This window comes from Acanthopagrus latus, chromosome 15 (genome assembly GCF_904848185.1).
Source record: "Acanthopagrus latus isolate v.2019 chromosome 15, fAcaLat1.1, whole genome shotgun sequence".
Classification (NCBI taxonomy): domain Eukaryota; kingdom Metazoa; phylum Chordata; class Actinopteri; order Spariformes; family Sparidae; genus Acanthopagrus; species Acanthopagrus latus.
This window is the reverse complement of record NC_051053.1, coordinates 12,335,911-12,351,893: the sequence shown is the minus strand read 5'-3', so window position 1 is coordinate 12,351,893 and position 15,983 is coordinate 12,335,911. Positions and strand designations below refer to the sequence as shown.

At 42.8% G+C, this 15,983-nt stretch overlaps 1 protein-coding gene across 4 annotated transcripts in view; it reads right to left on the bottom strand.

The window, feature by feature from the left end:
• Positions 1-8,800: 8,800 nt before the first annotated feature.
• Positions 8,801-15,983, bottom strand: part of disc1 (DISC1 scaffold protein) — a 43,632-nt gene continuing 36,449 nt past the window's right edge. For 2 of the 4 annotated variants that reach the window (XM_037124140.1, XM_037124141.1), the window contains exons 13-14: positions 14,546-14,666; positions 12,358-12,566 (exon numbers count right to left, since the gene is read on the bottom strand). In XM_037124140.1, coding sequence (XP_036980035.1) covers positions 12,358-12,566; positions 14,546-14,666 — 330 coding nt within the window. Of the gene's footprint in view, positions 12,567-14,545; positions 14,667-15,983 lie in introns of those variants that run through there. The other 2 variants (XM_037124139.1, XR_005079357.1) reach the window with 2 other exon arrangements.

Here is a 15,983-nt window from a genome sequence, read left to right as displayed (position 1 = left end):
TTCATGCCAATCCATCAAATAGCTGTTGAGATAATTTAGTCTAGACCAAAGTGGTGGAGCTACTGCATACTGACCTGACAGAGTGACAATATAATCCATAAACCCATAACTTCAACTGGGCTGCAGATTACACCTAGACACACATCCTGGAACATAAACATACACACAGTCTCCTGTATGCACGCTATGATGCTAAGCAGCTTACTGATGGTTGTGTGTTAAGATCATCCAGTTGAGAGAGGGTCAGTAAGGGTCAATTTAACTTTTGAACACATTTTGTTACGGCCTGTGAGGTATAACGTATTTTCCTTAAATTAAACATAGCAGACACTATTGATTTACTGGAGCATCTGTAATAATCTTCATGATATGAATTCAGGAAAACACAGAGGAAGCGATGGGGAAGCTTATTACTCAGTATAAAATTCAAGGTTCTATCAACACCCACCTGGTTTGTTGAGACTTCGCACTGAATGAGGAAATGTGTCACAAAACAGAATTCAGCATTTCTACATTCAGGATCAGCTGCCTGGCTTTGGAGAATCCACAGATGCTAATCAGTGATGTTTTGTTAAACGACTGCATCTCAGTTCTAAGTGACATGTTTCGTAGGCAACTGGGCTTGTTTCAGTTTCTTGAAGGTGCTCAGCTCTCATCCAAGAGGCTTCTCAGCTCTCACTTGCTGGTGGGGGGTTGCAGGCTTTAAACCTTGTGTGGGTGTGAACCCTTGCAGAGCCATTGAGGTCACATGTGGATAAATATACTGAAGCAGCATGCACATTTTAGTATATTTATAGTCTGTTTATTTGAACCCTGCTTAATGTTAGTGGTGTGCATGTGATATTTGATTGTGTTGTCGTCATGAGTAGATTAAAACTACATGGATGGATCTGTGATTAAGGCCTTGACCATACATCTGCAGTGTACCAACAAACACCTGGATTAATATGCATGCAGTCAGTTTATGATACAGTATGTGACTGTGAGGTGAAACTGGGGTTAATTCAGATTAAGGTGATTTTGGATATGCATTAGTGTATTTGACATGGGATGGGATGTATGTATTGGACTTAATCTACAAATGTGCCACTCTAATCAAGTGACATTCAGCAGGCTCGTCTCTGATTCCCCCTGACTGAGAGAGCTTCTACCTCCTGCAGGAGCTGAGCAGATCGTGCTAACAGTCCAAGTTTCTTGCACTCTAGTGCTCCTGTGGCTATTTATACAGTTGTGAAAGTTGCTGGAGCAAACTAATATATGAAGAGGAGCCACTGCAGGACAAAAAAAAAACAAACAAAAACACCAGGATAGTCAAATTAAACTTGACTAACACAGGTATATAAACCTGTTTTTGGATGATTCTCTTACACTACAGTACATTCATTTCACATTTTCATTTTATGGGAGACACATAAATCAAGGTCTTCTGGCGCTCAGTGCTTGAGATTGCCTGTAAACAGAGTTTGTGCCTGAGGTAAAATCAGAACACAGACTTTTCTGCAAATATATCAGCCCTCATGTCAGTGAGCGCAAATCTCCAAACATCACACTGATCTTAGGTTGGCATGAGAAATCTACCACACTGGATGACCTCTGTGCCATCACACACATGCACATTTTATAACCTGATTACTGCTTTTCTCCTGGCGTCATGACACCGCACATGCAGCTTTAATCCACTCTCGAGCTCTGTGATGAATATTGATGCTTTCCATTTAAATCTATCCTGTGTCCTGTAGCTGCAAGTCTTCTTATCTAGCTTCACCACTTCCATTTCATTTGTATAATTCATACCGCAGGATTGTCACGCACACACAGGCAGCTATAATTTCTAAATATTTGTAGTTGTACAATATGATTAATAATACATCCAGAGACGTGTGCTCCCGTGCCATGGCAAAACATTTCAGAACTACTTTGTTTCGTTGGTGGAGTACGAGCTGCAGATTCCAACAGGCATCTGTTCTCAGAAGTGTGTTACTGCTTGCATCTTTTATAGACATACATCCTGCCCTACAGGAATACTCACATCGTGATCCGTTTTTTTTCTGTCATTCTCCATTTATTCCTCTCTTTTTCACCCTGCATCCATTTTAAATTCCAAATGGCACTAATGTCCTTGGGCTGCTCTTCATCATCTATTTGCTGTGTTAGTGTGTTCGTGGTGAAAGAGATGGGAAAGTTTAAGAGAGGCCGTGTGGCTGCTCTTGACACATTTATTAAAATGTTGCATGTCTCAGGGCTAAATCTCTATAAATAGTTTGTTGAGGTCTTGTAAAACATACTGAACGTTGTGTGTGTTTGTGTGTGCCGTGAGCAAACACAGAGTGACTGTCCGGTAATACTCTTTTACCTGTGGATTCGTGCGACGAGTGTTGATCACGCAAACCTGAAGATAAAAATGTCAACCTGTTTGGTAACAATTTGGCGGAATATTTTCATTCACACCAAAGTGAACCAGTGACCCCTTTCAGCTTGATAGGCAACATAAACCCAGTGTGGTGTCAGCCTGGGGTCAACTCAGCAATCTGTTATGTAAAAAGGCTCCACATTAACAACCTTAATACCAGGTCACAGAGGTCAGCAGAGGAGCTGTCTAAAAAATATGGCAGAATTGTGATATGTGTGCTTAAATTACGCAAAGTGATAACACAGCCCATACACTGATGAAGCACTGGTCCAATATTGACCCTTTTATTAATATATCAAGCAGTTAGTGGAGTCCAGTCCTTAGAGACAGTGAGACCTACAATGACATTTCATTTAGACATTCGAATAAGCATGTAAAGTGGTAAACACATTATTAATGGCAGTAATGTACTGTTTTCTATATTCCCCAGTGGTCCGTTCTATTAACTAGCCTTACAACATGGTCTGGGTGAATACACCAGTCTGATTGGCCGGAGGGTGTGAATTTACTTCTGATTTACGGACACCTCTGGAACACCTCAGGTAGTTCAGGTAGCGAAACTGTCTGTTCACCGTTAATAATAGCCTGTATCTAAAGATTAGGGTCTGCATCAGCAAGCTGCAGGCACCTTGATGAATTGAATGGAAAACTATGAATATCTTCTTTACAACACAAAACGTGCTCCTTCATAGCATCATCCTCTGAACACCAGATGAGTCGGACAGTTCTGGTCTCTCACTAACTGAAAGTGATAGCTTTGAAACCTTCGAGGAGGACAACAGTGAGGCATGAGTGCACTGTATTCATTCTTTGGCACAACGATGACTTGAAGTATACGAGGCATACTGTACCAATGATGACTGGATGAGTGAACTTTGCTGCAGGGCTTTACAGTATAAGACAGTCACACTGTGGAAGAAGAGCCAGAGTTAGTCTTCCACATTAAAGCATGCAGTGATTAATGTGACACTAAAGATTTGTTCCGGGTGGAGTGTCACTTTAAAGAGATGCTACCTTCACACTTTCATTACAAACTCATTCTGAATAAAACACTGAATATTTGTTCAAGTGACAATGGGTAGCGGTGTGGCTTTCTTGTTATCAAAACAGTACAAAAACCAGCAGCACTAGCAGAGGTGTTGCAGGCATTGGTGCACATTTTGGTCACTCGAGGGCAGAGCAACAAGCTGCACTTACAACATCAGCATGTTGCCACAGCAAACATACCAATACACCTATGCACACATTAAGCAGACACAACGCAATGTTATGTTCCTGTTTCGCTGCCTGCTGTGAAAAAAGAGCAGTCGATGTGAACCAAAACAGTTTAGTTACAATCCACAGAACCAAAACAATGACCTTAACCACGCTGTAGAGGCCTGTAAAGCAGCGAGGAATTGCAGATTGCTGAAACCCCTGTTATAACAATCCACTGTTATAAAAGTGTTGATAAAAGCAGCTTTACAGATATAATATGTAACATTTCTGTAAATATTATTATTGCATACTTCTATCATCCCAAATGTTTGATTATAAAGTGAGAAAGGTAACAGTGTGTTTCATTTGGTTGCCTGCTGTTATAACTTCCAAGAGAATTTCCTTGTGTGGAAGGAAGTTGGTTGGTTAAGTGTGTTATTTTGTTTTGATTGAGAAAGTCCTAGCAGCAAAAAGTACATTGTGCTTTTAAACTGTCACCTGCAGCACAAAGCGTCGTCATTTCTCTTGCTCTGAAGCTATTACACCAGCAGCACTGGATCAGGAACCACACCCAAAAAGTGATCTTGGCACACTCTGCCGGTATGTCATATCCTGACTTTCCTGTTCTCTGTGGGTGCAGGTTGGTCTACACAGTCTGACAGACTGACAGCTGCTGAGAAGCAGCACCTCACATCAGCACCTCCCCTCCCCAGGACTGGAGCTCCTCTAGGTCTCATTAGGTCAGACTGGCAGCTTATGTGAAAGGAAAGAGGGCCACGCGCCCAGCCTCCCATGGCAGACACCTCCCCATCGCTCACAGGAGCTCTCATTACTTCTCTCCCCTTCCCTCCGTCCCCAGTCCCTCTCCTACAGGCAGCCGGCTCCATCCATCAGATCTATCGATCCTGTCTCCCCCTGGTGTGGTACCTGCCTGTTTTTGAGACTAAGTGGGAAGGATGGCAGAGCTGGCATGATATTTCAGCTTTCCAGTGACAGCCATGTCCCCCAGGGATTTCACAAGGTGAACCAGCGTCTGGGCTTCATGGAGGAAGTGCTCCCCCGTAGATCTAAATGGAGGAGCTCTCCCTCGACGAATTACTAACAATATGGTTTTTCCTGCTTGGACATCAAAGTGACAATCAATTCTCTGATGCTTCTGCTGCTGGTTGCTAGAAAAAAAAGAGGGTATTCCATTCCACTCAACTCTACACATGAGATACCAGCATGAGGCATCTGTTGGCTCAAAACAAACCGATGCTTCTTTCAAAAACACAGTCACAACAGTTGTGCAGAGCTTGTCAGTGATGTTTCACAAACGAACATGGATAGCTTAAATCTCCTTAAAGAGATGTGATGGTGTGTCACACAGAGCTACTCCTGGCTTTGATCTTATTACTCTGATGGTTTTTGGGCAGAGAAGCAAGCATAAGCTTTTAAAGCGATTGCCTCTGAGAAAACCATTTGAGAGCAGTCTGACATGAGCACCAGCTATACTTCAAACTGGGATTAAATTCACAGTAGCCTGTATTATAAGGGAATATTTGTCTTTTTATAAAAGAACAATCGAAAATGTGTCCAATGTGTTTCTTGAAGGTCAGTCATAGTGTGTCGTGTGTCATTCAGCCATTTTTGTATGTCTGATGTGAAAGAAGATTCGTCAACAAAAGAAGATGGGCCGTAGTCAGGAATAGAGACTACAACAAATTTTAAAGAGACACTAAAAAATAATGTCTCTGTAATGGACGGGATTATTTGTTTTATGCCAAATTACATTTATATACTCAACTGCTTAAAGAAACATCATGCAGAAAATGGCATTTTGTGCAATTCAGCAACTCCCAAAGGTTATTGAGTACAACTGTCGTTAATACAAATCCATGGTCTGTAACAACTTGTCAGAGGTAATTTAGGAGCTAACTACAAACTCATTACATCAAAACAGTGTTATGAGTTGAAAACTTGTCTCTTGAAGTAAATATGTATGTAACACTGTGATCCGACCCTCTCAGTGAAATTACATGGTGCAGAAACAAGTGACAGAGACAAAGGCACCATTCACCCTGTTATAAGACACCATTGTGCCATCAACATGACTTTGAAGCTGATATTTTAAGGTGTAAAAGTCACATAAACTTACCAGTGTCATTTGTAAGAAATTGCAGGGATCCGACGGTAGCTCCAAAACTGTGAATGGCAGCATAACTGCATACAGCTGCTCATGACAATACACTGGACTTGACACTCTTTGCTCTATTTATCTTAACTGACTGGAGTCTGCCTGTACTATGACCTCAGATCACAGGGGCAGTCACCGCGGGCAACGGGGCTCAGCTGAGCCATATGAAGATGGCTGACACCAGACAGGGACTGAACACAAACTCTGAGACAGCCGGAGGTCAGATTGAAGACCGGGGATAGAGTGTGGAGGTGATTCACAGGAGCTCTGATCTGGACTATGACTTTAGGGATGGGGAGACATGGCAGGCAGGTACAGGGTCGGCATGAAGCGGCAGAGGAGAGAGAAAAGGTGCATCAACATTAGAAACAACATATAGAGCTGGAATATTTTAATATCTTGAAGATATGAATTATTAAGCGTGCTGATTAGCATGCTAACTTCAGTAGACATCTCTGCAACACAGCAGATATACATGAACACTGTTGCCTCCCTCACATTCTGATGATTATGTTATTTGATTTCATCTATAAATCAAACCTACGCTGCATTCAGTGGGACCCTCAAAAAATACAAGGGACATGACATCCTTGGGTATGAATCTGGCCTTTGTGCTACACCCATAGAGCTCCTCGTGGTTGGTTTAGTTTTTTCTCAGTATAACCGAGGTTACTTGCATTTTTTTTTTATTTTGCAAACAACCCACTACTTCCACGATTTATTCCAAACCACTGAAAAATACACCACTTATTGCGTACCAGAGGAAAGAGCTGAAAAAAGGGCAATAAAACATTGATTGGTTCAATCACTGTTTGGTCCTCTTCCGTACAATTGGAGTGTGACAGAGCTTATCACGTTGGTGCTATTAAATAGTCCTGTTCTTCAATGGTCTTCTTCTTAGTGTATTATTATCATCATACCACTTCCACCATCAGTCCTGTAGTGGTTCCCAGTCTCTCATTATTAAGGAAGGAGTCATCAGAGATTTGAATATATCTTAAAGTAGCTTTCTGTTATTTTTTTCCTCGGGGGGTCTTATCCTCAGATAGATCACATGCGGGCTAATTATTCCAAATTCAGTCTGAATGATTAAATATGTAAATGAGTAATAATTCTGATTGGGCTCCTGCTGGATCACGCTGCACTTGCTCACACACGTGTTGCACGCTCATCCTCCATGCTCTCTGAAACCTCTGTGTGTCTCCGGAAGGACTTGCAGTTGTTCTTTGTGTAATTTCTGAAAAGGGCCAGCGTGTAAATTAGAAATATCAAAATGAGGATGAAAATAGACATGCGGTGGCCCCTCAAAGTGCATTTTCTCCAATCCTGTGATTTCTCATACAGCCATAAGTGATGAAATAGGCCTGTTTCTGAGGAGACTACGGCTCCCACTGGCACAGTGTTTATAATTAAGTGTGATTTTCAACGTCAAGATCAGACCACAGGAAAATGCAAAAGGCAGGCTATTTCCTCTTCTCTGAGCACCATCCACTCTTGTTGTTCATTTGTGTTGCATTTCCTTTCCTGGTTTGACATAAAAAATATGCAGATTTTGATTTGGGAGGACTTGCAATTAAATGATTTAAAATGCTCATTAATTCCACAGGAATTTCCTCCCTATTAAATTACTCGGCTGAATTTATTCAACAGTTGTGCGGAGTGAATTTGAATGAGGTCGTAAAACCACTGGGAAGAGTCAAAATGAAAGGCAACTTGCAGACAACGAGGTGAGTTCAGTGTCCAGTTTTGCTCTCAAACAACTCTCAGGGGAGTTAACTTCACTGACTCACTGAGCAGAACTGACATGCACTCGCTCACATGAAACAAGAGGTGTCCGTTTCAGAGGAGAATACAGAAATGTTGAAATGTGAAGGGCATGAATAAAAAAAAAAGAATAAGCCCCATTTGCATTCATTAGCGGTGTGTGTGGCGCTGGTTGAACAGTGCAAGAGGGAAATCTGCAACATGATCTATGATCTTCCCATGGTTCAGGGAGTTTGTACATGTACCTGTCAGACAACACAACGACTCAGCAGGGAATCAAATAAACAAATGCAGGTCCGAGACCCCAGAACCCCCGATACACACTCATAAAATCATATTCATATTCATATTCAGTCACGCAATCAGAAACATTCAAACGAGGAGTGGAACAACATCAGCTGCACTTGCATGCAATTTTCAGCTGCTTAATGGTCTTTTCTGTTTTGCCTATTTCCTATATAGTTTATATGTTTTATTTTAATATATTTAGTAACACATGGCAATTCTTAAAAATGAATCAATTTAGATGGGAAACAAACCAGTTTATCTCACCTCACCAGCAAGTCTTCTATCACTACATTTAGCGATTTATATTTGAAAAATAAAAATGTGAGATTTTGCCACATGTTGAGGTGGTTGGTTTGGGGCGTGTCCATGCGCGTCCATGTTCATGTGAGCTGCAACTGTTAGCATGTCTCGCTAACTAGATGAGTAGATATACTGAGCTGCAGAAGCCTCAAAGTTCATATATTAATAATTTTCTTATGTCAAAGCACATATTCATCTTTAAATAAAAAAACATTAAACATTAAAAAAGTATGTGGCCAGCATAACATTAGCGAGCTAGAAGCTGCAGCAAACTGGCAACTGCTTGAAGGATCAGATGTGATTCGAATGCCATAGTAGGGTATATTCCGTGGTTTAACGTTATCAATAAGACCTTTATAACAGCACATTTTATAGGCTACCAGGCTACATTGTTTTAGGGGGGGTTGAAAGTGTAATTTGTAAGTAATGGACGGAAACAGAAGGTAGCTCCAAAACTACGAGGGGCAGCATGAGCACGCTTTGCTACTCTTTGCTGTGGCTGTCTTCGCCTGTAGACTAGCTTGTGTTAGCAGGTAGCTCAGTTAGCTGTGGAGCAAAGTGGCCCTATTAGCCTTCCACATTCACCCCAACCACAGAAGATAGACAGCGGACTCAGCTTAACTAGATTCAGCTGTCTGGAGTGATGAAAGACAAACCAGGAATGTTTTGGTGAGTTTTAGTTTGTTTATGTCGAGTTTGTATAGCACGTTTTCCAATACTTTACAATCTACATCTTCGGATGATAAAAGAGGTAACCTTGAATTCAGAAGGTGCACAGTTGTATTTTTCTGTTAAGTGAGAAAAATAGGTCTCCTTTCGTAACATTTTGTGATTTTATTCCTCTTTATTTAAGAAGACTCGACTATTTTCCAGCTGAAACTACGGGGGCTAACAGGCTATCATGTCTTGTTGTCTAGGCCCTTTTTAACAGCAGTCATGTTTGACATGTCAAAGCAGGAAACCCACATTTGTGGCCAATAATGTTCACAATGGCTCAGTTCTATGAAGTGTTACAGTAAGCCAACACCAGAGCTCTTTAACTAGATCATCTAAACGGTTATGTGAGGAGGGACTATTAGGAGACAGGATGGGCCGTGGGCTAGCTGGTTAGCATGCATATTTCAGCAGACATCTTGACAAAGTTCATACAGGTTTCTGACATGGCATCAACGCTGTTGTTCCTTCAGTTCAGTTGACAAAGTTACTGCATTTTTGAATGTTTGAAACCAAATTTACCCTCTAAAGTTTATCTTATGAAAGAAGCCTATTCATACCATACTGTTGCTAACTTTTTGACTGGGAAATGTAACTTTAGCCTCAGTCTTGTGGCACAGTATTACCCTTAAAGTGCACATCATAGACCCTTTTTAGAGATTTCTTGCCTTAAGTTGGATGACAACATCAACACGTTAACTGGAAATTATGAGATTTTCTAAATCAATTCCTGAGGCTAACATAAAAAAAAAATGCAAGATAGCTGCAGGTTATACAGTCTACTAGCAAAAGTGGTAATTTCAGCCAACAAACTGGCATTGGCTGACTAAAAATGATCTGCCCTGCTTTTGTCCACCTCTGTCTGAAATCAAGGACCTATTGTTGCAAAAATAAGTATGAATTTCAAGTAGTAAATGTGACTCTGTTTGCAGCAACAAAAACCAAAGGGGCGGCTCTGACGGTATTGTCAGAAAACAGATTACAGTATTGTAACAAACCTTTGTACAATATTCTAGCAACCAAATTGCAGAGACACATGACTTACACTGCATGTTGCTTCATTTTACGTCAGGAAACATTTCGCCCTGCTTTATCTGCCTGCTGAAAATCATCTGGGGTTTTTTCTCCGTAGCCATTTTATGAGCCGAGCTGCCACGCGGGGCACAGTACGGCGCAAGCACGGATTCAATTATGAGGTGGGGGTGTTCGGCAGTGAGGTGTTTGTGCCAGGCTCTGTCTGTATGCCGCCTGACGCTGATAGATGTGGAGACTTGAAGCCTGGCAAGTGGTTTGCAACATGACTGTAATGTCAGAGAGGCCCATTGTGCCACCGCTGAAAAACCCTGCGCACTCAGCTGTGTTTACAGCCCCGAGCGCCGGTCTGCAGACACGCCTCTGAGGATCCCTTAACAGCCCCCTGCTCTGAAAACACAGGGCAGAATCTGTTGGAGACAAAGCAACACCATCCCATTTCCCCCGCCATGTCCTCGGTGAGGCTGCCTCCCAATTAACCACACCGCCGCTGCTGAGGCAAGATAACAATTGAAGCCTGTGTATCCCCCAAAGACCTCACTAGAGGACCTTTATTACCGTATTGATATCTCCTACATGTCACTATTGCCCTCACTTGCCTGGCTGCATGCCCGCACATATTATATGAGGGGAAATCACCAGAGGGGCTGTAACTCAATACAAAAAGAAAACAGCAGGACACAACATTAGGCTGAACGGGACATGCTGTAATTAGTGAGGCGCTGTAAGGAATAAATATAAAATATGATACAGCAAGTTCAAGCTGCACAGTTTAAAAAAAGAAAAAGATTAATAGGTGAAGGTAAAAAAACAGCAGTTGCAAACACTTATCTTCTACATCCACCTCTCCTTCAGTATTACCTTCATGCATAAGACACGACACGTGTTTTAAAATACAGAGCATCTCTACAAGCGTATGGTGCTTTAGGTCTCTGAGAGAAAACAAATCTAAAATATTGCATTTTCCACACAAAGAAAACAATAAAGTGTTCAAGTTAGCTCACACTCTGTAGCACCACAAATGAGTTATTTCATGGACAGAATCACACGCGAGTCCAATCGTACGAAAACGCGCAGGAGTGGCTGACTGACCTAACAGTCAAGCATACATTTTAGGTCATGTGCAAGAGTGATAACAGTAAAACGTGTTCAGATTGTCCATTTGATCCTCAGATGCCTGTCAAACAAGTGGTTCAGGTGAGTGTGTAGTGATTTTTCTGCTACAGTTTGGTTTCAGGCTGGCTACTTCACTGTTTTGGTGAATTTTAAAGTGAGACTATGTAACTTGTAGGTGTAAAAGCATAAATAACTTATAACCTATAATTTACGGTGCCTATAATGTCAGCTAACATAAGCACTCTGTACAGACATCATTGTGTAGCTGACATTACTGAGTCAGTTTATCAACTGTATGACTTCTTGTACTAATGTGCACTTTGTTTTACCATAAGTTATTCAAGGTCCAGTGCGTAGAATTTGTCAGCACCTAGTGGTGAGTTTGCAGATTACAACCAACTGATCCATCTCAGCCCTACGGTGTATGGTGGTCCAAGTGTAACTTGGAAGAGGACCTGCTCCCTCTGTAGGTATAAAAGGCTAATTTTAAGGTCAATAAAATGCAGCATAGTTTCACAACTCTAGATATGGTAAAGGACTAGTGATTTAGCTGCATCTAGTGGTGAGGGTTCAAATTGCGACCAGCTGAACAGCTCTCATCTCACCAAGGTAGCCACTAAAACGCAAAAAAACAAAACATAAAAGGCCCTCTCTAAATGTGTGTTTTGTTCTTCCGCTCTGGGTTACTGTGGAAATGGTGGACCCCGCTCCCTCTGGAGATATAAAAGGCTCATTCTAAGGTAACAAAAACACAGCGATTATTATTTTTAGGTAGTTATATTCTAATAAAAACAGAATAATACATATTATATTCCATTACTGCTCTAAATCCTATACACTGGACCTTTTAAGTTTCACTTTTTGCGACCAGTTGCTTGTGTTCAGTAAACGTTAGACAGTCTCGCTTTAAAGCTGACCATTTCCAACTCCTGAGACTTCAAAATGTGATGTCTTAACAACGCAAACTGAAGGAAAATCATCTCATTGCTTAGAGCTTGTAAGACATGACATGAAAACTTGTTGAAAAAATAGTCACTATGTGGGCTCAGTGGCCTAAGGCACTCTTCCCCTGGTTAAACTTGTGCTGGCAAGATTTGAGGAACTTCCAAAATTTGCATCAAAGTGACTTCATTCTGCATTTATACCAAAGTTCTATTTGTAGTCAGAGAAAATGTTACACAGACTTGCTGAGGCTTTGTACTGGAAACTTTCTGCAGTACCACAGAGGCTGGTCATAAAGCCCTCGGAGTGAGGCGTTACAGTAAATGGATATGGGGTCACTTCTCCTGCAAAGCTGAGGTCAGGCTCAGAGAGAGCCGGTCTGTGCGCGAGTGGTCATAAAACACGACAGGCATCCATTTCAAATGCCCCAGCTGTCACTGAAGTACTGGTCCTCGTCTTCCTCTTCTTCCTCCTCCTCTTCTTCTTCTTCTTCCTCTGTCCCATTTTTCATGAGGTCATCATCTTGTAACTCGCCCGCTTCCTCTTCCTCCTCTTCTTCTTCTTTGAGCTGTGCGAGCATGCTCTGTAAAGTGGCTTTCACTTCCTGAACCTCCCTCTCCAACGACTGTGCGGTGTGAGTCAAGGAGCAAACAGTAGAAACGGAGAGATACACGTTCACATGTAAATTTTAAAAAAAGGCATGCCGGCAGACAAATTCTTGGGGCAAAAGTGACACTTGTGGCTCCACCATGGTTAATGCAAACAGCAGCGGACAGCCATAACCCAATGAAGTCATCAATCTCCAATTTGGCCACCAAATGGATTACTGGGACAGATCATCAAGTCATACCCAATTTAACCCCATCCAATTCACTATTCATGAGCTCATCTCGACTGTGGGGCCGGGTGGTAGTGTGGGGACCCAAGCAAACAGACTGCCCAGCTAAATTATTCATAAACCATCAATGAAACGGGATAGAGGTTGTCATCAGTGGGGGGATTGTTTAACCTGCTTAGAAACTCAAATTAATCGTGTGAGTGTCCAGCTTAAGTGGCAAATCAAAGGGACGGCTTTGATGGCAGATGGGGCCTGATGGCTCGTTTTACAGTCTGAATGGACACAGATTGTCCCCATTCATAATTAACCAGCCGTTAAAGGGCTTTTCATGAATACTGCAGAAGGTTCGACGGGAGTTTTTAAGGCGACGCGGTCCAAATGGGATGATAGAGCTCGGAATTATGTGTGGAGGCTTTCAGACAAACCACAGAGATTGACATGATTTTGTCTATCTGTCTCTGTTCTTTCAATTCCAGCCCCTGTGGTCGTCCATTCACCTCCTCGCACTGAGTGCAGGGACTCAATTAAGACCCTCAGAGACTGGAGGTTTGATCTTCCTGTCGCTATGGCAACTGCAGCGCCATCGCGAGATCAGTCTCCGCTCGATTTCTGCAACCCAACAACCGTATTGTCCTACGTCATCGGTGTCCTGAAGTATCCGCGGCGCTTTTGCACGGACCGACTTCAAAAGGCCGGGATGAATGACACGTGAGGACACAAAAACAGAGAGGTGGAGGGATGCGGGCCAATCTGTGTCTGTCTCCGGCTGCCAGGCTGCATCGATATCATGCAAACAGTGGAGCAGCCCGTGCTGACCCCTGACAGCACGACGGGGGACTTGAATCTCTAATCAGATGTGAAAAACAGCCGGGCCCCACTTCAGCTGAGAGTGAAACACGCAGCTTTTTTGGAGATTATAAAACCAAATAGCATTCATCAGATTAGGGAGGTATTTCTGGCAGCTCGTGTTGAAAGAGAAGAAACGTGTCGTGACACTAAATAGATAAAAAAAAAAGGACCAGCAGGTTAGGTGGCGGTTCTTCTTCATAACTGTGCAGAAATATTGCCTTTTCCATCCGTCTTAATAAGCCTGCAGAGCAAAGGGGGAAAAGTGGAGCAAGAAAAACACACTAATCTATTTCCAATCAGCTTTCTAATTAGCGCGGAAAATGATGTATTGTGACCTGTAATCAGCCTCAACACTTTCATTTGAGTCATTATCATGGATATTGTAATTTCCTCCCAGCAAGTGGAGGTGGGCATACGGATGAGGGGAGAGGAGGAAGAGGAGGGGGAGTGAGGAGGGTCAGCAGGAGGATGGACATTAAGATATGACGGGAGCGCAGTCATTAGAGTGACATCCCTCCACCCGCCGCCGAGCTGCCCCTGTCAGCCTACTTTAATCTCAGCCCGTGATGAGTGGCAGCCCACATCGAGGACCGTCTAATAACCTCGCTTTGACTTCTGCAATTTCATTGTCCAATCGGCACGTCCAGCCTGCCAGGAAAAATCTTCTGATCCCAGTTTATCATCAATTCCCTCTCTGAGTGGACCCATGATGTCAGATAAAGCAGGTTGATTTTCTTTTTCCTCGAAAACGTAAGTCACATAACATCAGTCAGCCTCAAGGTAGTCTGGATGTGTGCTTTTGAGAGCAGGGAGGCTTGGAGGAAACTAGGTCCTTAGGATGGATGGACAGAGACAGAAACACATACAGATAGCACAGTTTATATGATGTATGTTCATTTAGAGAGCCGTGAAAGGATATGGGTGAGGGCCTGATCCCTGTTCAGTATGGCTGTCTGCAATTCATCTTCCAAGGTCATTAGTCTGTCACTGATCTGCTCGCAGCGCTCCGTCAGGTCTGCAGCCTCCGCCCCGCACCCATCCTGACAGGAGGAGGAAACGAGGGATGAAATCATGAATGAGGAAAGGATGGGCGGACCAACAGGTGAAGCTGCAATGGTTCAAATATATGGGCTTGATATTGAAAATAAATGACCCAAGAATATGGCAATAACAATCGACCTACCAGGCGAAACACACAAGTATTTGGGGGTTTTAAGCACTGGTGTGACAGGATGACGGAAAAGTCTTTTCATCCAGCGAAACACTTCGAAAGAAAGCCAATTTTAACACAGGTTTGGTCGATTTTTACGACCTTATCTTTGTACCAAAAGTTGTAAAAAAAAAAAAAAAAAGTAGAGCAGGTTATTATCAAGCAATACTCGTAATGCTTGATGATAAACTTGCAAAAGAAGTCCACTGGGAACCAACTACATCCATTAGATCTGGGAGAAGTCACTTACTTTGTTTAATCACTGATATTAGATTCATTTATCTTTCGTGGTACCCAAAACAGCTTCGGTGCAGCTCCTAGGCCCTAAGCGATGGGCAAAACCCTGTGTCGATTGTGTCAATCTGACCGTGTAGCCACATTTGAATGGAGTGATGTTCCTTAATTAAGGCTGCATGGTTCCACCTTTGTATAGTTAAAGGGATACAAAGGCATTATGTTTACTTTACTATTAGTGGTGTTTCATTCTCTCTTTAATCTTACTTTTAATAAAAACTGCATATATATGTGCTCTTATAACCATGAGTCAGAGTTTTCCAACACTCATTTAATCTCTTCCACGCTGAGTCCCTCATCATGTTTCCACCAGGTACGAGTTTGAGGTGGAGAATAGCAGGCCAGACTAAAAGCATGAGCCTGCCAAGAGCTTTGCTTGGTCAGGTGCCAGGGTCACAATGTACACAATACACACCAGGGGGGGGTGTGTGCACAACACTGAGCGGTGTATCTGCAGATCACCTGAGGAGGCTGCGAGGCTGAGTGTGTATTAGAGGGAGGTGGGGATGATGTCAGGTTGGTGGAGGAGCAGAGTGCAGTGGGGCAGAGCTTTCAGAGAGCAGGGCTGGCCATAATTAGAACAGGTCCCCTTTGCAGACGCCATGTCCTCGTTTCTTCACACTTATCAAGCACAGAGAACAAAAACACATGCACAGGAGCACACAGACTCGCTGTGAGCAAATAGACGCACACACACACACACACACACACACACACACACACACACACACACATACACACACACACACACACACACACTGTACACGCGCACGCCAACCCAGCGTTCTCGTCAAACAACACGCAGAAATCTGACTCATACAGTAGCTGCAGGTAGGAAATATCAACTCCCTGC